This window comes from Gobio gobio, assembly GCF_949357685.1.
Source record: "Gobio gobio genome assembly, chromosome: 11".
In the NCBI taxonomy this organism is placed as follows: Eukaryota; Metazoa; Chordata; class Actinopteri; order Cypriniformes; family Gobionidae; genus Gobio; species Gobio gobio.
The window spans coordinates 8990245-9017811 of NC_137104.1; the positions used below are offsets into that span (position 1 = coordinate 8990245).

A 27567-nucleotide genomic window follows, 5' to 3' on the forward strand; every position below is an offset into this window, starting at 1 on the left:
TACAATAAGGGAAATTAGACTTTATTTTAAGGTGACGTAGTTACATTAATATATGAACTACATACTACGGTTAGGGTTTGGTTTAGGGTTAGTTACTTAATTAGGCATAATTTACTGTTATTACTATAGTAACTAAAGTGTTACCAAGACATCAAATCTCAGCAGTGTTAAGAAATGTGTTATTGTGAATTTAAAAAATCAATGCAAAAACAAAAACTTGTACAATTTGTTAAATTAGTTATAGATAACTTGAATTCTCCCAAAGCAAATGCATTTGATTGAATTGACAAACGTCGATTTTACAGAATACACATAAGTTGGAAACATCAGCAAAAGTGGGAGCTAGTTGGAAAGATAGGCAAAATTTTATGAACATTAAATATAGCTTAAAATATACTATAGCCTACATAATTTAAAAAAATAATTACTGTATGCTATGTATGTGCAACATATGTTTTCCATCCCATCCTAACCGTGTCCCCCTGTAAATATAGCTTGTGATTTTCTTTCCAGCATCTGCGCCAGATGTTTTCAGCCAACCAGCGCCCATCAGTGAGTGGGAGGAATCCGAGCAGCGGAGGATGATGCTTATGGCTGTCACAGTCACATCCCGAGGACCACCAGCGATACTTCAAATGTGTGATGTTAAGAGCCACCGCGACAAATGAACGATGGCCTCGGTTGGCATTTTCGTGGGGCTTGTAGTGGGTACGTATATAGACTTGAGACGACGACACTTGGAGAAATAACGTTACTCGTTCTTTTCCGTTGGATGATAGCTAGCCTGCTGGCTAACGGAATAGCTCTCATGCTCATTACATCATAATGGATAAACTTACTGACCGTTCATTCAGAGACGGTATATCATTTATATTACATGTAGTTGACGTTAATAGAGCGAATTCCACAAGTAATATATTATTTTATAAATTCTGTTTGCTATTATACTGTAGCTAATTGCAGGCAACATACGTTGGCTCTTTTGCTGTAGGAATTTCTTGTAAGATTACGACTCCGTTTTTCATAGTAAATTGTTTTATGACATTTTTTCCCTTTATTATTCCTCTTTGTCCGTTGTAAAAGCCGCAATTGTTCGTTCTGTCAGTGGCATAGACGGTCAAACCCTGGCTTTAATCGACTCCAAACAGAGATCTGTGTTTCAGACTGGCGGTGAGTGATTGGAAAGACTGGATGTGTCTCAAAAGCTAGCCTGCCTGCCTAGTGCTGGGATTGTGATTCATTCCAGTGACTCGAATCTTTTGAATTGGTTCACCGATTCATTCAGTGGCCTTTTCTGCAGGTTATTCTACATGAGTAATGCCTGCATTTTATATTTACAGGAACGAATTGACTAGGAGACCAAAGAATAACAAAGCAGATCTATTATTGTTTTCTCGATTTTGTCAACTGCTGTGGATTACTTATAATATAAAGAAAAATACAACAAATAAAAAGTACTGATATATGTTCATTTGTAATGTTATTGTTATCGGCCTGATAAGTAAATTTTACCGATATATTAAAGCTGATAAATAATCAAAGGCGGACAGCAGTGAAGTATTTTTACTTTCCAAGTAATTTTATTTTCAAGTATATGTACTTTATCAGTGTTTTTCTTTGGAAACAGTTTACTTCACAACCTTCCAAAACATTATATTGTACTTTTTACTGCACTATGTTTCATATTGATTATCATTTAATATTTAATTAGGCTACATTAAAAATGTAGTATTTCATACTTTTACTCAAGTAAAAGTAATAGAAATTTTACAAATTTTAATTTACACGTACAAGTAAGAAAGTACTATATTTTTAATGTACTTAAGTATTAAAGGTAAAAAAACATGTAGTGTAATGTATTATGAAATGTAGTAGTGAAGTAAAAAGTATGACATCATAAATTATGCTTTGGAATGTAGTGAAATAAAAGTTTTCCAAAAAAACTGGGGGGAAACCTTGGGACTGGCTTTTAATGGTGAGACTTTTGTTTTTGTAATCAGGCTCTTAAAAATTACATAAAATTTAGATTATATTTATCGACTTTCATAAAGAATTATCGTTATCTGCCCAAATTTTCATATCGGTGCATCCCTAGCTGTCTTGAGAGATTTACAAAAAATATGAGTCAAGTGAACTAGAAAGATTTGTTGACTTTAAAGATTCATTTAAAACATTGATTTGTTCACAAAATACCAATACAGAAGCTTTTATGATTATTATAGGAATGCTTAGCCGGACAGCCAAAATGGTTCCTGTGATGTTCAAAATGCTGACTAGGTAGGCAGCTCACTAGGTTTTGAGACAAAGCCGGTGTGTTTGAAGTGATCGTAACACATGCACAGCACTTTCCTGTGCAAAGCTTTTTGGGCTTAACACCTGACAACCTGCTGAATCGCCAACTTGTATAATTCACCTTCCTCTTGAATCTTCTGATATATAAAGGGAAGAACTACTCCTTTAACAAAACTACTTGTATATTAGGCTATGCAGTATCACAGTGATGCAGCCTCTAATATATAACAATAATGCTTTGGTAAAATGCTTTACCAAATTTCTTCAAATGTATCAAAATGAAAATGAGCATTACCTGATAAATGGCCGGCTTGAGAAAAGCATTCTCCCACTTCACCTTGAGTGCGTTCCCGGCTATGGCTTAGTCATGACGGCCTGACCCAGTTTTGTGCATAACATTGATTTCCAGCCGCAGTACTTTGAACAGTTTGACGTCTTCACTATCCTGCAATTAGTCTGCACTGGTTTTTTTTCCTTCCCAATGAATCGTGAAGTGCATGAATTCCCCTTGACCGGAAAAGAGAAGTCAGCACAGAGCTGATTCGACAGTTCAGTATAGGACATCCCTGGCTGTGTCACGGAAAGGGAGGGAGTGAAAGAGAAAGTGTCTCAGTTGGCACATGATGAATATCTTCATTTGGTCCACCCAAGGTCAGCCCATAAAATCATAAACCAGGATTAGCCATTTCTACTGAAGGGCCCGTTAGTAATTTGTGTGTGTTTGCGCATGTGCGTGTTCTCTGCTATTACATAGTGTTGCAAAGTTTGCCATTAACCATTAATGGCTGATCTATTAGAATATAGTGTTGTGCTTCACCTTCAGTTTTCCTTGAGTTCACATGAATCATTTCAGAGGGTTTGGGATGTGGTTTTGTCGCTGTCGGGTTTATATCTGGCTCTGGGCTAAAGTCGCCCACAGGGTGACAGAATAAACCATCTGGCCCTCCAATTATGCATGCATCTGTGCATACGTACAAAACTACAGCCATTGACACCACAGAAACAGATCAATACTCCAACCATGGATAAAAGCATTAGTTAAGACACAGCTGTTCAGCAAGCCCATAACATGCATGGATGTTTGCCTTCAGTGTGGATTTCTGTGATATCTGCACATTAATGTAGATCATTGCCTAGTCTTAAGGCCTGTTCACACATGCTTAAAAACTGTGTATACAGCCGAGAAAAGCAGAAATAGCTAGTTACACTCTGCACAACTTTCTGTTTCGGACACCCACTGTTCATGTAGAAGAAAGGAAGTCAAAAGGCCAATTCACAACGCACCGACAGACGCCAACCAATGGCAAAAGACACTTTGCCAGGTTTTAAAAACATGTGCTTTTTGTGCAATCCAGTCCTTCCAGAAAAATGCGGCTTTTTTTGTGGTTGTTGCGGGCAAAAATCCTTGATTATGTGGCACGTTTTCTTAAAAAATGCGATGGAAAATGCGGGATATTTATGCAATTTTATGCAATGAAATTGCAGGAACTTGCAAAAAAAGAGAAAAAAAACAATACATCCCAGAAAGTGGTGGGAATACTTAAGTTCTCATCTTGTTTTATTGAAGACCTTAATAAACACATGGCTCAAATTTACAAAACATTGAGTCAAACAAGTTCTGTAGCTTTACAAATAGAATATGCTACAACTTCTGAAAAAATTAATAAATAACTTCCTGTTTTACAGAGGTAGCTATACAAAACAGACATTTGAGTGCTTCCAATGCACAAAGTGCAATCTCTTAAAGGGTTAGTTCACCCCAAAATGAAAAATCTGTCATTAATGACTTCCCCTCATGTTGTTGGACACCCGTAAGACCTCCGTTCATCTTCGGAACACAAATTAAGATATTTTAGTTTAAATCTGATGGCTCAGAAAGGCCTCCATTGGCACAATGCACTTTACACTCTCAAGACCCATAAAAGGCACTAAAGACATCGTTATAAAGTCCATCTCACTACAGTGGTTCTACAATAACTTTATGAAGCAACAAGAATAATTTTTGTGCGCAAAAAAACCCTAAATAACGACTAATATAGTGATGACCGATTTCAAAACATGGCAAACATGAAGCTTCAAAGCGTTATGAATCAGTGAGTCGATTCATGATTCGGATCGCGTGTCAATCTGCTGAAATACGTGACTTTGGCGATCCAAAACACTGAATCGACTCGCTGATTCATAACGCTTCGAAGCTTCATGATGCTGTGTTTTGAAAACAGTCAACACACAGGGAAACTGCTTTGCGCGGTTGTTTGCTGTTATTTTTGTTGGCAAATGGGAATTTGCTTCATCATGGTTTCACCGATATCTATGGTTTCACCACGGGGTTTGCAGCTTTTCGATGACATTCACATCGGGTAATTACATCACTTCAAAACGTTCCCATGGCAATAGGGGGAAATGGCGGCTCTTGTGTAAAGTAAACTAACATTTTTCAACTTTCTGCTAATATATATTACTTTTTTGCAACGAAAATGTGGGGATTATGAAATCATGCTAGCCCCGCATATTTTGCACACGGAAATAGGCAATTTATGTGGCGAAAGTGCAGCGTAATTGAAAAAATGCGGACCTCGCATAGATATGCAGACTTTGGCTGATTATGCATTAAATCATGCGATCGCATAATCGCGTTTTTCTGGAGGGACTGGCATTCACGCGTTTGAAGCGAATTCGTGTCTGACGCCCGAGTTGAAAAATTTGAGCTTTGCCGTCAATAATGGTCGTTCCCTGGACCACATTTGTGTGGCTATTAATGTTTCATATCGTTGCTGTCCGATGAAAACCACTTATGTCCATTTTGCCGATTTTGAGATTTTTCGACGGATTGAATGTCCAGGTTCATTTCCTTATACAGTATGCTTCACATATCTAAATGGCCAATGAAAAGTTGTGAAATCATGTCATCTGATTTTCATGTATATCCATTGGGTGTCAAAGCTGTCAATCACCCGCGTATCTCCCGCCCTGTGGAAGCATCTCGCCGGTCTCGTGAAGTTGTTTCATCGAAGCTCAGCACTGGATAGCCGAAAAAGTACGACATTGAAGCTCTCCACAGTTTAGTTCTAATCTAGTTCTTCACAGATTAGTTTGCTTGCTAGTATGTAAATAAACTCGGTCTCATTGATAAGATTCAGCCTTTTTTTTCTTAGTCAAACTGATCAAATTATAGCCTGTAATGCTACTGTCATGATTGTCACTAGAACATGCCTCACTCATGCTGCTATCACCGCTTGCCAGAGGCTGAGAATGTCCAGCACGTATTCCTCTGTCAATATGAAACGCGACTTGGCCATTCTAATGAATGATCGGAAGAACGCGTATTGACCACCGTTACTGTAAAATATGCACGTATGTCCATTTAAACTCAATTTTGGTCAAATGTGGATTATATCATTACACTGGCAAGAATATGGTGACATGTAAAGATGCCGTACCAAGTATGACAACGCTACATTCAACTGCTTTTGAAATACGGTGTTTTTTTCACTTCCTGAAAAGTAACCGTTTTGGACATACGTGAGTTTCATCGGGCAGCGACGATATATATTTTTAATGAAAATGAAAAGAGGCAGAGTGGTGTTTTATAACATATTTCTTTTTGAGCGCCTTGAACGCGCGTCTATTTCGCTTCAAACGTTCGATTTATACGTGCGTCCAATTCGCTGTGGACACGCGAATGGATTCAAAATATTCAAGCGTCCAACTAGACGTGATTTTGACGCGTTTGGTGTGAACGCAGCATTAGCCTTGTTCGACTTAAAGCAGCGCTGCACAGACCAAGCCGGCCGCACTCGTGTTGAAAACTCAAGCCAAAGCATCTTGATCGCCCCCAGGTGGTTGGTCCCAGTATAGCTCATAACCCCCGCCCCTCCATGTATTCCAATAGAAGCGAGACAAACTAAACAAACAAATTACACTTCAAAATAATTTTTTCCCAAAGATGGCTGCTGTCATTTTAGGCATGTTTTTATCACAATGATTTCATTTCAAATGTTTTTTTTTTTTTAAATAAGTGGTGTCTGATGCCGTTGGCTGGCACTTGTTTTTGCTGATTGAACATGTTCAGTTAGCATTTGTAAGGTCGTGGAACGTCTGAGCTTTGAACTGCGTCTGTCGGTTTAGTGTGAATTTGCTTAAACACTATTTCAAGTTGGACAATTTTGGATTGACTGTTTAAATTTTTTATTTTTATTTTTGCCTTTTTTTATTATGACGACATTATATTGACAGGAAGCGAAGTGGGAGAGAGCAGTGTTGCCAAGTCTGCGGTTTTCCCACGGAATTGGGCTACTTTTAAGTTGTTGCCGCGGGTACATGCCTACTAGGCAATTGGCACGACAATGTTTTTTAAAAATTCTTATTAAAAAAACATCAAGTACCAAATTAAATGTTTATTGCACAATTTTTTACACTGAATATCCATCTTGGTGTGAACAGGCCTTTATAGATGGACATAATTTTGGAACCCACAAAGAATAAATTGTGCTTGCTGATAGTGTTGTTTATTTGCATGCACTGTCTGCATTGCATCAGTAATCGCTAAAAATTTTACAAAAACACTGCAGTAATAGCGTAACCCAAAAATGAAAATGAAAAAAACTCTGTCATAATTTACTCACCCTCAAGTTGTTCCAAACCTGTTTAAATATCTTTGATCTGCTGAACACAAAGGAAGATATTGGTAGAATGTTTGTAACCAAGCAGATCTCGGCAGCCATTGACTACCATAGTGGGGGATAAAATACTATGGTAGTCAATGGGGGGCGAGATCTGCTTGGTTACAAACATTCTTCCAAATACACAAAAAAAAAATATTACTTGGTATTTTTGTCTTGTTTCCAGTCCAAATATCAAAAATATCAAATATATTTTTTCTTATTTTCTGGGGGAAAAAATATCTAAATGTAGTGAGTTTTTGCTTAAAACAAGCGAAATTATCTGCCAATGGGGTAAGAAAAAGTATATTTCTGTTTGGGACAGAAACAAAAAACAAGAGACTTCCTTTGTATTCAGCAGCAGAAAGAAATGCATACAGGTTTGGAATAACTTGAGGGTGAGTAAATGATTTTTTTTTTTTTTTTGGGTGAACTATCCCTTTAAGCAAAGAGTCGTGACTTTTGGAAATAGGGCATAATTTGCATGTTAATACAAATATGAAATATGTATCCTTTATGTAAATATATTAAATATATAGGCTATCCTTTGATACACATTATGACTTTTATAGGCATTAAGCATGTTAGTGTGTATGAATTTATGAGGTTTCTAATCCACAAGACCAGCAGTTTAGTTAGTTTGTTGATGTATCAAAAGATTACTTTATCTTTATGTGTTCATCTTTATGTCAGCTCTTTTTGTGTAACCCATTTCTGTGTTTAATCTGGACTTCCAGATGTCTTGTGATCACCCGTGATTCGTGCTGTTCCGATCAGCTTAATGTGATCGAGCGAGTTGCAGTTTCGGTGTAAGCACACGCTCTCCCTGAGTGATTTTCTAGGAGCTGTTTTGTATCTAAAAGCATGAAGAAATCTGACATTTCTGTAGCAGCTCAGCACACTCCACTGTGGAGAATCAAAACCAGCTTCCTCCCAACTGAGTGAGCAAAGAAAGACTGAGAAAGCACACTGACAACCATCTCTCCAGTGTCTATTATAAACTGCGGGGGGAAAAAATAGCTCTTTCCTCTTAAATAATAGTGTGTGTTGCGCCAGAGAGGGGTTTGTTGTGCAAAGGGAGGGGTGGGGGATGGCGTGTGAGAGTTGCATTGAGCCAGTGTTTGAGTGTTTAGAGATTGTGATTCACTGTACTACTGCCTACCAGCCAATGAGACTCAATGACACCCAAGACACGCTCACCCACTCGCTCATGTAACACATTCTCACACAATCCCACATGGGTTTTAAAAGAAAGAAACACACCCTTCTTACATAAATGTATTAAAAATAAATGCAAGTTAAAATAGACAGTTTACATTATTAAGTTATAAATAATATGCATAAATTGCAACATTTTTTGTTATGTCTGTCTGTCATCATTTATTATGAAACAACAAAATCATATTTTTTATTTATTTTGTTAATATGACATATGTTCATAATTAAGGTTTTATATACAACATATCATTCAAAAGTTTCGATAAGATTTGTATTGTTTTTGAAAGAAGTCTATTATGCTCACAATGGCTGCATTTTTTTGATAAAAACTGTAATATTGTGAAATATTATTAAGATTTAAAATAACTGTTTTCTATTTTAATATTTTTTATAAAATGTAATTTATTTCTGTGATGCAAAGCTGAATTTTCAGCATCATACTCCAGTCTTTAGTGTCACATGATCCTTCAGAAATCATTCTAATATAATGATTTGATGCTCAAGAAACATTTCTTATTATGATCAATGTTGAAAAAAGTTGAACTGATTAATCTTTTTGTGGAAACCATGATACATTTTTTCCAGTATTCTTTGATTAATAGGAAGTTCAAAAGAATGGCATTTATTTCAAATAGAATTTATTTGTGACATAAACTGAACAAAATTATAAACGCAACACTTTTGTTTTTGCTTTTGGAGACGGCTTATGGTAGAGAAATGAACATTCAACTCACGGGCAACAGCTCTGGTGGACATTCCTGCAGTCAGCATGCCAGTTGCACGCTCCCTCAAAACTTGCGCCATCTGTGGCATTGTGCTTTGTGATAAAACTGCACATTTTAGGCCCCGTCCACACGGAGACGCGTTTAGCTGTATCCAGCGTTTTGGGAGCTTGAAACCGATATTTTTTGTGGATAAATCCCAGAGTGGATAAATCTGAAAACGACACCCTTGCGTTTTCGTGTGTACAGCCAATCATGATGTCATCACACCACGTCCCGCACAGGAAAGACTAGAAAGGGACACAACTACGGGAAATGGGCATGTGCACATCAATATTGCTTAATTTAATGACTGTATTTGCATTATTGTAAGGGTAGGGTTGGAGTAGGTGTAGGCGTTAGTAAAACACATCTGGTAAGTAGTAAATATATTTATTGTTATTTTATCGTGAGATTTTGCCTCACTTTCTGTACCCCTTCTAGCCACAACTCTTCTTCTCTGTTTTTAGTATATTTCTGTGGCAGAATTACAGCGCCACATACTGGCCTGGCATGGATACTACATCGTTTTGAGTCGGTTTCAGTGCTTTTGTGTGTACGCAGATACTTCTTGAAACAAGAAAAAAAAAAAGATTGGATAGGGAAAGCTCTGGTTTCGTGTGGACGGGGCCTTAGAGTGGCCTTTTATTGTGGCCAGACTAACTGTGCGTTCACACCGCCGCCGGCGAGAGCGTCAAACTTCGCTCTGGCTGCCCTGCCATCGACGCTGTAGAAAGATTCGTGGACGCGCTGCCGCTCTGACGTAGATCGAATGCTTGGTCTTTTTTAAAACTGCTTTTAAAGGGGCTGCAAAGCAAACTATCATGTTAATCGGCGTTTGTGCAGACTAACCACAGGTAGGGTATAACCGTATAATATAACCTCATGAAATCATTTAAATGTGAAAGTTTAAAAAAAGCAGATCGATGGAAAGAACTTAACAATTATAGTTACATGTTTGCTAACGAAATAAACCAATTAAAAGCAATTTGTGTGGTGGATAAATAAAGTTGCGCGTCTTCTTATCAAACCCGCCGCACCATTTGATCAGCCTCTCCTCTATTTTGCTTGGGAACTAATGAGGTCGGAACCGAAGTTTACAGCGCTGCGTTCTCTAGAATCATCTCAAGCAGAGCACTTCTACATTCCCATTGGTTGCCGCCGGCTGCCGCCGAACTGCGTCATAGCTCATTACCATAAAGTTGACCTGACTTCAACTCTCCTCGACGCCCAAATCGTCCAAGACGCGCCGCGCCGCTCTCGCCGGAGCTCGCCGCCGGGCTCCCATTGAGAATGAATGACTTCCGGCCACTTTGACGCTCTCGCCGGCGGCGGTGTGAACGCACAGTAAGGCACACCTGTGCAATAATCATGCTGTCTAATCAGCATCTTGATATGCCACACCAAGGAGGTGGATGGATTATCTCGGCAAAGGAGAAGTGCTCACTAACACAGATTTAGACAGATATGTTAACAATATTTGAGAGAAATAGGCCTTTTGTGTACATAGAAAGTCTTAGATCTTTGAGTTCAGCTCATGAAAAATGGGGGCCATGGGGGCGTTTATAATTTTGTTCAGTGTGTATGCATATATATATATATAGCTATTTCTTTATTGTACATGCAGATTCTTTAGTGTGTACAGTGAGGGAATTTTGTCTGCCACATCACGCAGCACTTAATAACTCTTTTGTCATTTCTATCTGCTCCAGTGGTCACCATCCTCTCTAAGTCACACGCGGATCGCAACGTCTATCCTTCTGCCGGAGTGCTTTTCGTTCATGTGCTAGAGAGGGAATACTTTAAAGGGGAGTTCCCACCCTATCCAAAAGCAGGTATACTTACTCTACTACTTACTCAATAACATGCCTATACAGATTAAATGTTTCATTATATTCATTTTTATGAAACACGTGTTCACCTTGCACTTTGTATATCACAGCACATCAAACATATTAATCTTTGTACACATGTCAGGGCCTATATCTTCTAAGGAAACATGGCACATAACAAATGTAATAAATATATTTTTCTCAATAATATTGTTGTTTTGCAGCAACCTTTTTGTAAAAGCACAATTGGCAACCTTTCATACTTTCATAATTGCTTAAGTAAAGACTTCTGAAAAAAAACATTTTCATTTCAGGTGATTCGAGTAACGACCCCATCACATTTAACACTAACCTTAAAGGCTATCCTGACAGGCCTGGATGGTTGCGGTACATTCAAAGAACCTCGCATAGTGATGGCGTCCTCTATGGCTCACCGACCGCTGAGCATGTGGGGAAGCCGACCATCATCGAGGTGTGTTATCATGTGCTTATTAGAATTTGTTTTCTGACACATCTGACCTCATATACACTGCTGTTCAAACGTTTTTGGTCAGTAAGGTTTTTCTTTGAAAGAAATGTATACTTTTATTCAACGAGGATTCATTAAATCGATCACTAAATGACAGTAAAGACATTTATAATGTTACAAAAGATATATATTTTTTTCAAATAAATGCTGTCCAAAAACATTTCAAAAATCTTACAGACCCTAAACTTTTGGGGGGAAAAATGTTTGTGTGTGTGTGTGTGTGTGTGTGTGTGTGTGTTGTTTGTAAAATAAGTTTTAGGTCTAATTGTAAATTATATATATTTTTTAAAACAATGTACACATTTACACTTATTTGTATTAGGGATGAGTCACGATTTCCGAATATTGGATTAGTTGATATAATTGTAGAATATCGAATAGGTTGTGCGATTATCGTCTAAAAAAATCCCCATGTTTTCGGTGCTGATATGGTGGTGACGTGTTCATGTAACCAGAGTGTGGCGCTGCCAATAATGCCCCTAAAAGCTGTCAATCAACTCTCAGGCCGGTTTCAGACTGCACACGTTAGCAGGGCGTATTTTTTTCGGCGGCCATGTTAACAGATTAGAGCATTCACACCGCACGCAGAGGCGTTGCGGCAGCGCGTAGCTGGAGCAGAAGCAGCAGTGCAGCGATCGTTTCGGCGCCGAGTCTATTTTTGCCACGCTGCTCACGCTGAATTAAAGCCACAGTGCATTGTTCTGATCAAAATTGACCTGATTAACATGAAAAAAACTAATTTCACCATGAAATCATGTAGTGAAGTGTTCCGTGTGTTTCATAATCACCATATGACATCCAATACACGAAAACACATCACTGCCAGAAGTTTATTCCCAAACTTCAAAGGCCCGTTTAAATGATTAAAACTAGAAGCATATATTAAATTAATATGTTACATGAATCATGTGAACTACTTATATACAACATGTTGTGTGTTTGGGACACAGGGGAACACGGTCACATTTGCAGCATATATATGCTGCCCATCATAAGTCAAAGCACGAGACAGACAGGGGTCGGAGGAGAACACGGGAAAATGTAACAGAATGGACTATATTCGTCTGTATTTGCAATACACGAGCCGCGGTTCAGCTGCACGAGACAAACACTGCCAGTGTGAATGCACAACGTGCGCACGCGGCTCCCGCTCTCCATACGCACTGCTTCTGCCAACGCACTGCTTATGCGTGCGATGTGATGCCGTGTGAGGCAGTGTGTTTAAAACTGGGCCCGTTTGCTGCAGTCCGAGCGTGATCCTTCCCTGCGCCTCCGCAGCGTTGGTCTGATGTCACACTCAGCTTCAACCCTGGTACTTTTGCGTTCATCTTACGTCATCACAAAACTTGCACGGGCATGATAGAAAACAGAATGCGGGTCAATATATATATATATATATATTTTATTTTTTTTATTTTTTATTTTATTAATTTCGCTGTAACCATGTCTTGAACATTGGGGGGACCAATTTTTTTATTTTTATAAAGCATAATGAAATAGAACAGTGAACGAAAATCTAGGTCTAATTCTAGTTGGGAACTACCATTTGCAAATAATATATGCATTAACTTGCGTCAAATATATTGTTAGTCTCGAGATTCTTCCTGTTAGTGAATAAATACATTGATCCACTGTTAACATTTGAATATGTTCAATGATTGTATATTAAGATCATGGAAACCGTTGTGTGACCGCAGAGGCAGACCATCCTAAAAATGTAGCTTTTAAAACTTGTTGTCATCCTAAAAGAGCAAAGCATAATGGAGTGCAGCAGAATATCAAATATTTGGCCATTTCTAATTATTGGAGTGACTATGGTGGTTACGGGCCTGTTTTGTAGTAAAGACGTTTTTCTAGTAAAATAGAAAGTAACAGGGCAAAGTTGAATTTGTATGCATAAGAATGCTGATCTCCTCTTTGTGTATTGTTCAGGCTTTAGATTCATGTAAGGATTTGGCTTTGTTATTCTTCTTTACCCTTGAGAAACTGTATGTGTTTGCATCTGGTTCTGACATCCTCTGCATGGTATGAATGTAAAGCTGTCCTGAGCCGGGCTTAAACTTTCCCTCTTGTGTGTTCCAGATTACCGCGTATAATAAACGCACTTTTGAAACTGCCAGGCACAACTTGGTCATAAACATCATGTCTACAGAAGGTGAGAGCCAAGAACAGTTTTGATTTAGCAAATCTCATTATAACGTACAGCCATACGTTCAAAGAAAGACTCTATTGTTTGACTGAAAACCATAAACCTAAAGTATGGAAAACATGTGTTTGTGTAAGAATAAACCAGACAGACTTTGGCTCTTATTCACTAATAATTGCGTGGATTATTTAGTATTTGTACGCACAAATACTAATTCACAACACGTGCGTTCCCACATGAATTTGTTCTTAACCTCGTCCTAATGTTAAACACGCCCAAACCATCTCCATATTTGGGCTTTCCGCACGACTTTTCCTTTACAGCCTTTCGTCGCTCTCTGCAGACGCGCTCTCGCCAAACCCTCTGGGAGTGCCAAGTGTGCCATTCTCAAAACTATTTCAAGTAGAAGAAAACACCTCTTATACAGACCCAGATTACTGACCTCCGATTAGCCAGCTGTACATTTGCGTTTATCCTCCTTTTTATTCAGAGAAACCTTGCAGCTGACGCTATAACGCATCTTTTCTTACTCTTTCACTGATGAAATATTTCAGATTAAATTCAATTGTATTATTTATTAACTCTTTTCCCGCCAGAAGTTGCTAGCCACTGTGATTATTTTCAGAAAAATGTCATGGCCCCAAAAATATTCTGTTGTATGAATATCTGAACATGTAATATATCAAAAGAAAGAACAGAGCCTCTGCTTTTAAACAAAAACCCTGTTTTATTCTAGTTTCATGCATTCTTTTTTTAATCAACATTTGAATGTGGGTAAGTTTCATAAAAAAAGCAAAAAGCGGAGAAAAATTGGAGTCCATCAATACCCCCAAAAGCTTCACAGTCCTATAGCGGGGAAAGAGTTATATAATACACCGATCAGGCATAACATTATGACCACTAATAGGTGAAGGGAATAACACTGATTATCTCTTTATCACTGCACCTGTTATTGGATGGGATATATTAGGCAGCAAGTGAACATTTTGTCCTCAAAGTGTTAGAAGCGGGAAAAATGGGATTTGAGCAAGTTTGACAAGGGCCAAATTGTGATGGCTAGACGACTGTGTCAGAGCATCTCCAAAACTGCAGCCTTGTGGGTTGTTCCCGGTCTGCAGTGGTCAGTATCTATCAAAAGTGCTCCAAGGTAGGAACAGTGGTGAACCGGCGACAGGGTCATGGGCGGCCAAGGCTCATCGATGCACGTAGGGAGCGAAGGCTGGCCCGTGTGGTCCGTTCAAACAGACAAGCTACTGTAGCTCAAATTGCTCAAGAATTTAATGCTGGTTCTGATAGAAAGGTGTCAGAATACACAGAGCATCGCAGTTTGTTGCGTATGGGGCGGCATAGCCGCAGTCCAGTCAGGGTGCCCATGCTGACCCCTGTCCACCGCCGAAAGTGCCAACAGTGGCACGTGAGCATCAGAACTGGACCACGAAGCAATGGAAGAAGGTGGCCTTGTTTGATGAATCACGTTTTCTTTTACATCACGTGGATGGCCGGGTGTGTGTGCGTCGCTTACCTGGGAACACATGGCACCAGGATGCACTATGGGAAGAAGGCAAGCCGGCGGAGGGAGTGTGATGCTTTGGGCAATGTTCTGCTGGGAAACCTTGGGTCCTGCCCTCCATGTGGATGTTACTTTGACACGCACCACCTACCTAAGCATTGTTGCAGACCATATACACCCTTTCATGGAAACGGTATTCCCTGGTGGCTGTGGCCTCAGGATAATGTGCTCTGCCACAAAGCAAAAATGGTTCAGGTATGTTTTGAGGAGCACAACAACGAGTTTGAGGTGTTGACTTGGCCTCCAGATCTCAATCCAATCGAGCATCTGTGGTATGTGCTGAACAAACAAGTCCGATCCATGGAGGCCCCACCTCACAACTTGCAGGACTTAAAGAATCTGCTACTAACATCTTGGTGCCAGATATCACAGCACACCTTCAGGGGTCTAGTGGAGTCCGTGCCTCGATGGGTCAGGGCTGTTTTGGCAGCAAAAAGGGGACCAACACAATATTAGGTCATAATGTTATGCCTGATCGGTGTATAATATAATATAATATAATATTATATATAATATAATAAAATATTCACTTATTTCTGTGCCATAGTTATTATATTGATTCATAATAGATAGTTAGCTAATCTGTGTGCTTTGTATATGTGCATTTCTGAAATGCATAACATGTACAAATCAATTTAAATTAGATGCAGTAGATGCATTTTCTGTGAAGCTGCTTTGAAACGATATGTATCGTGAAAAGCGCTATACAAATAAATTTGAATTCAATTGAATTGAATAAAATTATAGTCATGATAAGATATAATTTTTCAACACGATTATAAGGCCGCACAGTTTAAGTGTTTTTTTTGTGACCGGTCTACAAAAGCGTCATTTGTTTGAATATTTTAGCAGCTGATTTATATTCACCACAATATGTTTTGAAAAATATTTGCTTTATATTTACAATCTTTTTACTATCTGCATTTAGCTTTAAGCTGAGCAAATGTTTCAGTGCAGATGTGACCTCACTGCGACGCAGTCACCATCAGCCATCTCGTCCAGAAAGAGACACTTTAAAATGACAGCCAACTTATTATCCAACTGTTATGTAACCTAGTGTGTGTTACTTATGAATGCATACAGATATGCTCATATCTTTCCTCTCTTGCTCTCTCTGGCAGAATTTCCCTTGCCATATCAGGCCGAGTTCTACATCAAGAACATGAATGTTGAGGAGATGTTGGCCAGCGAGGTGCTGGGAGATTTTCTCGGTGCTGTCAAGAACGTGTGGCAGCCGGAGAGACTCAACGCCATCAACATCACTTCAGCGCTGGACCGGGGCGGACGAGTGCCTTTACCCATCAATGACCTGAAAGAGGGGTAAAACTTAAATATACAGTACTGTATGATGTGCTTGAATGTTCAAAAAAAACACACTCTCTTCCCAGTCTGTCAGTAACGCTCTGTTTAGTTCCTGTCTCTATGAAGCCCCTCCTTCTGAAAAGCACAATGTGCTCTGATTGGTCAGCTGGACCAGTGTGTTGTGATTGGTCAACCACTTCGAGCGTGTTGCAGAAATGTCACGCCCCTTTACATAACCGCGAGTTTCAACATACTACTAACTAACTCAACCAGGATTTATTTAGCATATGCTTCGGGTGGGAATTATTTAAATGACAAATACTGTGATGTGTTCGTTCCCAGGGAGTTCAGAAACAGTGACACTGATATAGAAAATAACAACCTTTGGAGTGACTTTGTAACTTTGCAGACCTTTTTCATGCTCAAACAGCAACATTACACACTAAAGAAAGATGAAAATGTAACAAAAAAAAAAAAAAAGCATAAAAGGTCCTCTTTAAACAGGTTATTGGCACAGAAATTGAGCATATTGCGATATATACATCAGCAAATATGAAATGTAACGTTTTTGAGAAAAAGAAAATGAGAACATCCTGTGCCAGAAAGCAGAAGCACACTATGTATTGGGCTGTGGTGAATTTACGTGGACTGCCCGTCTCAGTTCACGTTTCTTTAGACGAATTCCCTCATGCGTTGGCATAAGTTGTTCATCAAATATTCATATCCCCCTTTCAGAAGATATAATGTTCCAGATGAAGACATTTCAGAAGGTCTCAGAGCAGAAAACATTCATTTTGGCAGACAGAATATATGTATTTTATCCATCTGGTCATATTGTTGGGCTTATCTTGATTTGATCTAGTAGTGGTTATTTTGGGGAAAACAGTAGGGGGCAATTTTACCCCATGGGGGCGTTTCCCCCCACTCTACCCTATGTTGAGTGTTAATTCTAATGAATATTTGTGAACATTGTGCTTAAAACCTTGCTCTTCATTAAGACTGTGATGTTCACAGAGTGTATGTTATGGTGGGCGCAGACGTGCCGTTCTCATCGTGTCTTCGAGAGGTGGAGACCCCACAGAACCAGCTGCGTTGCAGTCAGGAGATGGAGCCCGTCATCAGCTGCGATAAGAAGTTCAGAGCTCAGTTCAACATCGACTGGTGCAAGATCTCTCTGGTGAGCGCCTGGTCTCCAGTCCACCACAGAATCCACTGTTGTGTGCAAATAAACATGGCATTTGCTTTTAGAGTCACTTTTATACATGTATTAAAGACCAGGGACAATTGTTTCGATCAGAGTCCTGCATGGGTCCAAATATTTTTGGACTTAAATAACAGAATACCCGACACGTTATCCGACAGCAGCACTCATTTAATTCCATACCTGACCTGACCCATTTGATATAAAGACCATAACCCGAACTGTACCCGCATTAAATCTACATCATGTAGACAAAATTATTTATTTTCTCATGTAACACAAGAAATCAAACCAATATTAGACATTGAGTTGATGCATTTAGGAAAAATAGACACGAGGCCCAACATGGTAATAACTAACAGAAAAACGATGAGAACGTGCATCTAACCTTGTAAACAATACAAAACTTTTGAGAACATATACAGTTTTTTTCCCCCCAACATCTCAACTCACAGAACTCCAACTCTACCTTATATCCAACGTTTGATATAAAAACATTTAACTGTATGTGGAAATGGGGAACTTTACTATTAACAGACTTAATGAGAAAGACAATGTATCATTTAAATATTTAATATCAGAACAAGAGATACAACTCCCCACATGAGTGAATACGGCGTAGGTCCAGCAAACAATTTCTGTGTATTAACTTTCATGGATTAATTCACCCTAAGACCTGTAATGTGTGCTAATAAAGTAACTAATGCTGCGTTCCAGGCAGGTTTTTGAGCCCGTAAGTTACAACTTCAAACCACGACTTTGTAGCGTTCCAGGCAAAGTCACAGCAAACTGCCTGAGCGCAAGGAATTGTGCGATCTAGATGTAAACAAAGCATGGCGGACCATACGGGGCTTATGCTCATTTACAAAACAATTTTGGGGGGAGAAACACATTTTTACACATAGTGGGCCTCATTCATGAAACTTTAGTAAATGTCGAGTCCTCCTCTTATTCAACTTCCAAAGGACAACTCAAATTTCTGACTCAAATCACTTTTTATTTTCTTTTTGGCTTTGTCAGTTAATTCAGTAAATTAGGTTGTAAACCTTTAAAGACAGAGAAACAAAAGTTGCCATTTTTTAACTAAACATTTATGAATTTTAAATTAATTTAAACTTTTAAATTAACCACTTAAGCCTTTTAAATGGAAAAGAAAAATCTAATTTCATGAATTTTCCAAACGTTTTAGTAAAATTAACATTTAACAGAATTTTAACATTTCTAACTTTGTTAATAACAAAATCAATGAAGTCAATGCTGCAAAGTGTTCCTTAACCAATCTACACAGCAGTTGAACATACTTGAACATGTTAAGCAGCATTTCAAACATCATGAAAGTAAATAAAACATTTCACAGACCATTGGCGTCTTTGGACTGAAGTTTCTTTGTCTGAATGACTGAGACCCTCCATGTCTTCACAGGTGCTTTCAATCAGTGACAATGACTGATCAGGTGATAAGCAGCCAGTTTGCAGCTGCTGGTGCACTCTGGGAAATGTAGTTCTTTGAGACCCATTCCTGAGATTTAGCTCAACGGTAAAGATATGAGCAAATTCTGAATAATTTGCGCGTAAAATGGACATTTACGAAAACTCCCCTCCAGATTCACAAACGCTTCGTATATCGCGGATTCGGTAGTTAAACGTGTGTATATTAATGAATTCCAAACATGCGCAAATAGGACGCACAGGTACGCTCATTCATAATTAGCATAATCCCCACCCATGAGTTACAACTGCAAATGACGTGTGCAGGTACGCTGTGGAATCCTCTGGACTTCTTTCTCAGGTTTGGCTCCAGTATTTTGCATAAACGCTAAAGAGACTAATTGGCCATAAGCCTAGCAATAAATATTAAATTATCATGTGTCCATCAAAGCATTTTAAGCCAGCTAAAAATGCCTTCTGCTCTTCTGAAAACGGGCAGCGTTTTTCCATCTGAGATACTTTGATTGCTATGAATGATACAGAATATCCATGGCAGTAATGTGTTACTAGTGTCTCATTTTGAAGAATATTACTGAATATAAAAAAGCAGTATTAACTTCTCCATTATTGTTGTTCAGTCGGTGTATAAGTGGGATGATTGGTCGGTGTAGTTTTTGTCCCGCCCCTCCTCCACTTTGATTGGACGGCCGGGGAAAAAAGTGACAGTGACGAGCGCTCGATTTAAAATAAAATGAAAATAAAATATTTAATATTTAAAATAAAACCCATATCAACAAATCCTTTAAACTTTGGTTAATTTAATCCTTATTGGTGCAACTCACCCTATAGTGTTTTTTTATAGTGTTAAGCGTTTTACAATTCACACACAAATTCGTTCTGCTCGTGTTTCATGAATGAGGCCCAATGTATTCTTTAAACAATGCAAAGCGTTTTATACTGAGCCCTGTTTGTCTTTGTTCTCTTAAGGTGGACATCACTAAGGTTGTTCCTGTGCACAGAAACCGTCCAGACCCAGGCATGGGTGTGCTGCCAGACATTGGCGAATACAACCCGCCTTCTGAGTCACTGAAAAGTAGAGACTATTTAGCTGACTTCCTGATCACCCTGGCGGTGCCCTCAGCTGTCGCCCTGGTCCTCTTCATCATCCTCGGCTACTCCATGTGCTGTCGACGGGAAGGGGTGTAAGTTCGCTGTGCTAAACCCTTAGTGAAAGTGAAACTTTCACACACAAGCAAACACAAAACTGCTCTCATACTTAATACTTGTACTCAACGATCAACATTGAAACGCTAGAAACATTTTTGATCATAATCAACCATGTAGTGCCAGTATGGCGTCTTTTGAATCAATTAACTGAGGATCACAAGGGCTTTTTTAGAATATGTGTGTACCGCCAAATTCTGAAAGGCAAGACAGGGTCGCATCCCTGCCAAAAAGCAGCTTACCATCCTCATCAAGCATCCGTTTTTTTTTTACCATTTAATCATTAACCAGAGCACACTCAGTCCATCTGTTGTATTTAGAGCCATTCCGACAGATGTTTCGTCCACATGATCAACCAATCCCTGTGTGTTTCCTGATGATGTCACCCACCATCAAAGCTCAGCCTGAAGGAGATCATCATCATCAGGCTTCAGCTGATCCATCCACATCCCTCCATTCCCCTCCATTGGCTTTTGTGTGGTTGTCTTTAACTATTAATATTAGAATTTAATTCAGTCATTTTGTTTTGTTTCTAGGGAAAAAAGAAACATGCAAACACCAGAGTAAGTGTTCCCTCTCCTGTGGTCTTGGCCTTTTCTTTCTCCTTTTTGGATCTTTATTCCTTTCTTTGGATAGGTCCCCCTTTCCTACGTTTTGTTATCTCAAATCCTCCATCATGGTGACATGTTCATTTCCATCTCATTCATACAATCGCCTCTGTGTCTCCCATGGTGTCATCAATGGGCAGCTGCTTCAGTGACAGAGATATATGCCAGCTTATTATAATCGTAAATAATTCATTCTGTGGAATGAGGTAGTGTGATAAAAGACATAAATATTCATCATTAGCCCTTTGCGAAATAGATAAATAATAACCAAACCAGTGTTATTTTAGTTTTAGTTTGATTTAGATTTTTTTTTCTTTACTGTTAATAATTTCAGTGTTTCAACTTAAACTTATTTCATTTATTTTAAGTTTTTCAACTAATATTTCTATTTTATTGTATTTCGCCTTATTTATTTAAATGAACAGAAATGTTGTTAATAGTTTTAGTTAATAACCCTGAACCCAGTATTATGCTTAGTACTTAGTCTTTACATAATTGATAGCAATGTCATATATTTATATTATACTTTTTGTGCGTGTATTTGCTATAAATAGTCATTCAGTTGCTCCTTCCATTCCCAGTATTCAGCTGGTTCACCACAGCTCCATTCAGAAATCTTCTAAAGAGCTTCGCAGCATGTCGAAAAGCCGGGAGATCTCGTGGCCTCTCTCGACGCTGCCGGTCTTCCACCCTGTGAGCGGAGAGGTGGTGCCACCCATCCACCCCGACAACTACGAGACCACCAGCATGCCACTCATGCAGACGCAGACGTGAGTCTGTTACTTTTGCTGTAATTCTGGGGGGAAAGTAAGGCACAATCCTTGTTGAAGAAGAGTTGAGAAAGTAGGTTACTGTAATCCAGTGTTTATATCTCTAAAACAGGCTTGAATCACTGGTTTGAACTCATCGAGGACTTGAAGAGCTTAGAACAGATCAAAACAACATATGTGTATTATCATCAGCAAGATTGACCTAAAATTGTGCTAAGACGATGAAGAAAATGATAGAGTTGGGATGGGAATCATTGAACAATTTCGGTTCCTTAACGGTTTAATTATTGATTCTACTTTTAAAGGAACACGCCACTATTTTTTGAAAATAGGCTCATTTTCCAACTCCCCTATTAAACAGTTGAGTTTTACCGTTTTCGAATCCATTCAGCCGATCTCTGGGTCTGGCGGTAGCACTTTTAGCATAGCGTAGCATAGATAATTGAATCTGATTAGACCGTTAGCATCTCGCACAAAAATATGACCAAAGAGTTTCGATATTTTTCCTATTTAAAACTTGACTCTTCTGTAGTTAAATCGTATACTAAGACCGATGGAAAATGAAAAGTTGTGATTTGGCTAGGAACTATACTCTCATTCCTGCGTAATAATCAAGGAACTTTGCTGCCGTCCCATGGGTGCAGCGGCGCAATGATATTACACAGCGCCTGAAAATAGGCTAACTTCCGTCAACATAACCAACATGACAACCTGCTTGCACAGGGAGCGTGCTGGGGACTATTTTCAGGCACTGCGTAATATCATTGCGCCGCTGCACCCATGGGACGGCACCAAAGTTCCTTGATTATTACGCAGGAATGAGAGTATAGTTCCTAATTCAATGATCTATGCTAAAAGTGCTACCGCCAGACCCGGCTGAATGGATTTGAAAACGGTAAAACTCACCTGTTTAACTCTGGGAGTTGGAAAATGAGCCTATTTTCAAAAATAGTGGCGTGTTCCTTTAAGAAATATATATTTTGAAAAAGAAATTCAGTGTATCTTTAACTGTTGTCATATGAACAACATGTCAGTAACTACACTGGTTTAAAGGGATAGTTCACCCAAAAATGAAAATTTGCTGTTCATTTTCTTACCCTCAGGCCATTCCAAATATCTCTTTTTCTTTCAGTAGAAATGTAAAGAAGATTTTTAGCTAAAACCATGGTCCTCAGTGATTCTTATAATGCATTCATATAATAAGACAATGGCTACCGTCACTGAGTCAAAGAGTCAAAAACAACACAAATACCCATGGCTCCTGACAATACATTGAGGTCTTATGAAGCGAAAGATCGGTCTGTGCAAGAAACTGAACATTATTTACAACATTTTTACCTGTAATAAGCAAGCTGATGTTCGATTCATTCAAAAGAACTGACTCATTAGCGTCATTTGTTCAGAAGTTGGAGCCATTTTGAGTTATTAGTTTGTCTTTTGTGCAAGAAATCCGGTTCCTTTAGTGCATGCAGGAACTGTTAACGCAACTGAACATCATTCTGCCATATTTGATTAATGAAATGGGTTCTGAATTCATTTGTAATGTCCATCTTGACCAAAGCTTTGTGTTTATTCGCAGAAATCTTCAAAATCAGATCCAAATACCACAGCAGCAGATCTCTGGTAAGTGCAGAACCCAATACTGATGCCTAAGCTTTCCATCCCATTGATACGAACAGCACCTGATACTAGATGGCACAGAAAATTAGATTATAGATTTGAACTTTTTTAACAAAACAAATGTGGGCTGTGGTCATTCTCCTTTCAGAGAGCCATGTTAATTGCAGTTTTTGTGCTTTAGGGCCAGATTTACGAAACAGGGCAAATTAGTGCGAGACCACAATCCAATAAAAGCGCTGGTGGGAGTGGAAAGTTCTGAGGGTGATTTACTGACAATGACAATGGCCAGATCATTTCCATAATGACCCACACTAGCAATATCGAGCTAGGTTTAAAATCCCACCATCCCTTCAGAGCGTCTTCTTCAAAACACATGAACACGTACAGCAGGGAGCAAACAAAAGGGATGGCGTTAAACTACCTCATGTCTCAAAGCACATATTACAATAATAATGAACATGAAGGAGCACTGACCTGTACCACCTGACTGCTGCAGATTCATTTCCGCATTGATAGTGTTGCCATTGAAACGCATAAATTCAAGTCACGGACCACTCTGAGCATAACGTCACAGTTCCCATCTCTTCCAAATCATGGTAGCTATGGTGTGAACGCAGCATGAGCTGGTTGTTTTGGTTCAGGAGGAACTGTAAAAGGTGGCTGCTGTTTGACGTCTGTCTAAATCCCTATTCGGACGGGATTAGTTTTACATGGAGAGGTAGGATAAAGTCATTTATTACCAGAGTTTCTCAGTGATTTTAGTCCCGTCCGAATGCGCCATCTCAGTAATCATTACAAACAGCATCAGCAAAGATTACTGTGACTTTTACCTTCGGGAAAAAGGTCTGGAAAAATGACCTCAGGTAATGCCAATCCCGTCCGAATGCGAATGTCTGTGATTGCAGATGTTGTATTATCCTAACGCTTCTCCTCACGCATTTTTTGAGCTACCTGAGCTACCCTTTGCCAATCTTCAGTATGCTTTCATTTAATTTCAATATGGATGGTATCGGACGAAAAAATTTAATTATACAATTAATAAATAGGACATATCGCAAAAAAACCTGCGAAGACTAACCATTTTAATATCAGTGTCAGATAAGAGTAAGATAATAATAATGATAATATGTTTTATTTATATAGCGCCTTTCCCAAGCTCAAGGTCGCTGTGAAGATGAATTTGGTTTATTATAAACAGCCACTTCTATAAACTTTAATTTAAGTTTACTTAAATAGGGTTTTTATAATAAAATGATCTCAATAAATAATAAATTAAGACATATACGTCTTACGTGATGCACGCAAGCACAGCACATGACCTTCTTAACACCCACGTCTGAAAACACACACTCCCACCTCTGTAATAAAAACTGAGATGTTAGTCCCCTCCGAATCGGTACATTAAATCACAGATGTCGAGTGATAAAAATTGTAACTCAAACGTTGTTTAGAAAACTAGTCCCGTCCAAATTGGGCTTAACTATGCATAGCATGAACCACGCTTATGACGTGCGATGTCTGCGCGAGCAGGTGCGTGGAGGTATGGAAATGCATACACTCACCTAAAGGATTATTAGGAACACCTGTTCAATTTCTCATTAATGCAATTATCTAATCAACCAATCACATGGCAGTTGCTTCAATGCATTTAGGGGTGTGGTTCTGGTCAAGACAATCTCCTGAACTCCAAACTGAATGTCAGAATGGGAAAGAAAGGTGATAAGCAATTTTGAGCGTGGCGTGGTTGTTGGTGCCAGACGGGCCGGTCTGAGTATTTCACAATCTGCTCAGTTACTGGGATTTTCACGCACAACTATTTCTAGGGTTTACAAAGAATGGTGTGAAAAGGGAAAAACATCCAGTATGCGGCAGTCCTGTGGGCGAAAATGCCTTGTTGATGCTAGAGGTCAGAGGAGAATGGGCCGACTGATTCAAGCTGATAGAAGAGCAACTTTGACTGAAATAACCACTCGTTACAAACGAGGTATGCAGCAAAGCATTTGTGAAGCCTCTCCACTACAAATAGGAAAAAGAGGCTACAATTTGCACGAGCTCACCAAAATTGGACAGTTGAAGACTGGAAAATATTGCCTGGTCTGATGAGTCTCGATTTCTGTTGAGACATTCAGATGGTAGAGTCAGAATTTGGCGTAAACAGAATGAGAACATGGATCCATCATGCCTTGTTACCACTGTGCAGGCTGGTGGTGGTGGTGGTGTAATGGTGTGGGGGATGTTTTCTTGGCACACTTTAGGCCCCTTAGTGCCAATTGGGCATCGTCTAAATGCCACGGCCTACCTGAGCATTGTTTCTGACCATGTCCATCCCTTTATGACCACCATGTACCCATCCTCTGATGGCTACTTCCAGCAGGATAATGCACCATATCACAAAGCTCGAATCATTTCAAATTGGTTTCTTGAACATGACAATGAGTTCACTGTACTAAAATGGCCCCCACAGTCACCAGATCTCAACCCAATTGAGCATCTTTGAGATGTGGTGGAACGGGAGCTTCGTGCCCTGGATGTGCATCCCACAAATCTCCATCAACTGCAAGATGCTCTCCTATCAATATGGGCCAACATTTCTAAAGAATGCTTTCAGCACCTTGTTGAATCAATGCCATGTAGAATTAAGGCAGTTCTGAAGGCGAAAGGGGGTCAAACACAGTATTAGTATGGGGTTCCTAATAATCCTTTAGGTGAGTGTACATTGACAGGCAGGTAGGACATTGACACTGCGTCCGAAAATACACAAACTGACCAGCAAACGCAACTTTCGGACGCCATCTTTTTTTCCCAGCTGAACTGTCACAGAACGGAACACACAGGATTGTGGGATATCAAAGGCAGCGAAGGATACATCTATGCTGCCTTCAAAAAGCGATCAGATGAAGAATCTCAGGAGACAGGAAGTGAAGCTTACATTAAATTCGGACGTGCCTTGGTGCCTTCCTACCTTGAAATCTGTCCACCGAAGTCAGCATTTTCCTGGTTTCGGACGCAGCATTTATCATTGCACTCAGACCGAATGCAATGATTGGATGAACATTATGGTCCTATGCCTTCCACAGACGATATAAATACACATTTAGACCACTAAACTTAGTGATTGCTATCAGGATGTGAAGAGACTTTCAACCAGCATAACAAAAAATAATTCTGGAACAAATCACCTACCCTTCATGATTCTAATTAATTAGACATGGTTTAGTCCAATTTTAATAATTAAAAAGCAGGTCTGATTTATTAAGACATGCTCTTTGGGCTTTAAATAATCGTGCAACCCATAGTAAATCACGTCGCATGGTTCATTTAGATATTACGTCTGAAAGAGAAACTCCTACAAATGCATATGCAATCAGCCGCAAACAAAATTTGTGTGTCTTCAGTAAATCCTTACAGTAGTTTTCTAACGCCAAAAGAGGGTTTGTGTTGGCATGAGCTGTTAGTAAATCTGGCTCTTAGTCTCTGGCGAACCCCAGTGTCCACATAATGAACTGCCATCAGTCGTCTGTGAAATCTCTTCCTGTCTAACATACTGTTCATTCATTCATGCTAACAAAGGAGATAATTATTGTATGTCGACTTTTCGGAGGCTAGAGGCAAGTATTACTCTTTGTATCTGTGATTGTGTGTGTTTTTTTAAAGAAAGAATCCGATAAACTGTCGTGTTTCTAAAATGTTCCTCTCATTATAGGTAAATGGTATTCCTGAGGAGAGAAAGGTGGCCGAAGCTCTAAACCTGTGATCTTCACTTTTGTACCTGTTTAATCCTGCCAAATGTGCATGTGTAGCTGTAGCGTCAAGCTCGATGCCTTTGTGTTCTCATTCTCATATCTGAAAGTGTTATTCAGTGTCAGAACTAATGTTGAGATGGGTACTCTAAAAATATACTTTAAAATAGTATCGACATTACGGTGTAATTTTTAAATTTGAAATGAGCGAATACATCATGAATCCATCTTCTAAATCGTGTTTTTGTCTTATCCCGCATAACTATGTTACGCCTATAATAAGTGTTTATATTCGGACTATTTTAGGACAAACGGGACGCCAACCGCCGCGGAGTAACCCAGTACCTGCGTGACTCGCCATAGACATAAACGGAGAGAAGTAGCTCCGGCTACAATGTTCTTCCGCATTCTGTTTTGTTTATTAATCACTAGAGCGCCAAACGTTGCATAGTTTACCTTCAAATATGGACTGGAGTCAAATTTTATGAGTGAACAAACTCATAAAAACTCACTTTTTTTGTCAAATACCAGTTGTCTTTCGTCTACCAGTAATGGAGGCACATTTAATAGGATCCGAACAGGTTGATATTGTTCGTTTTGTTCTCTACAAGTATATGTTTTGATAAATAAACACTTGCCACTACACAAGACTGGCTCATGTTTGTT

The 27567-nt window shown here is 39.2% G+C and overlaps 1 protein-coding gene across 8 annotated transcripts; it reads left to right on the forward strand.

Moving 5' to 3' along the window:
• The first annotated feature begins 554 nt into the window (after positions 1-554).
• sgce (sarcoglycan, epsilon) lies at positions 555-27547 on the forward strand. Of its 8 annotated transcripts, XM_079830078.1 has the most exons (13): positions 568-708; positions 1084-1170; positions 10645-10767; positions 11079-11236; positions 13376-13448; positions 16131-16329; positions 17326-17488; positions 19927-20141; positions 20700-20726; positions 21353-21541; positions 23121-23164; positions 26732-26769; positions 26865-27545. In XM_079830078.1, the coding sequence occupies exons 1-13, from the start codon at positions 672-674 to the stop codon at positions 26913-26915; spliced, it is 1404 nt and encodes a 467-aa protein (XP_079686204.1). In that variant the 5' UTR covers positions 568-671; the 3' UTR covers positions 26916-27545. The 8 variants fall into 8 exon arrangements, with proteins under 8 accessions (XP_079686205.1, XP_079686207.1, XP_079686210.1 ...); XM_079830079.1 differs by lacking the exon at positions 20700-20726 and having other exon boundaries at positions 555-708; positions 26865-27546; XM_079830081.1 differs by lacking the exon at positions 1084-1170 and having other exon boundaries at positions 555-708.
• Positions 27548-27567: the final 20 nt, after the last annotated feature.

What these genes read in the sequence shown, in the direction of transcription:
- sgce (XM_079830078.1), top strand. Translation starts at nt 672, where the DNA reads ATGGCCTCGGTTGGCATTTTCGTGGGGCTTGTAGTGG. An exon ending in ATCAATGACCTGAAAGAGGG is followed by an intron (nt 16,330 to 17,325) that starts GTAAAACTTAAA and finishes TGATGTTCACAG; the next exon opens with AGTGTATGTTATGGTGGGCG. An exon ending in TGCTGTCGACGGGAAGGGGT is followed by an intron (nt 20,142 to 20,699) that starts GTAAGTTCGCTG and finishes TTTTGTTTCTAG; the next exon opens with GGAAAAAAGAAACATGCAAA.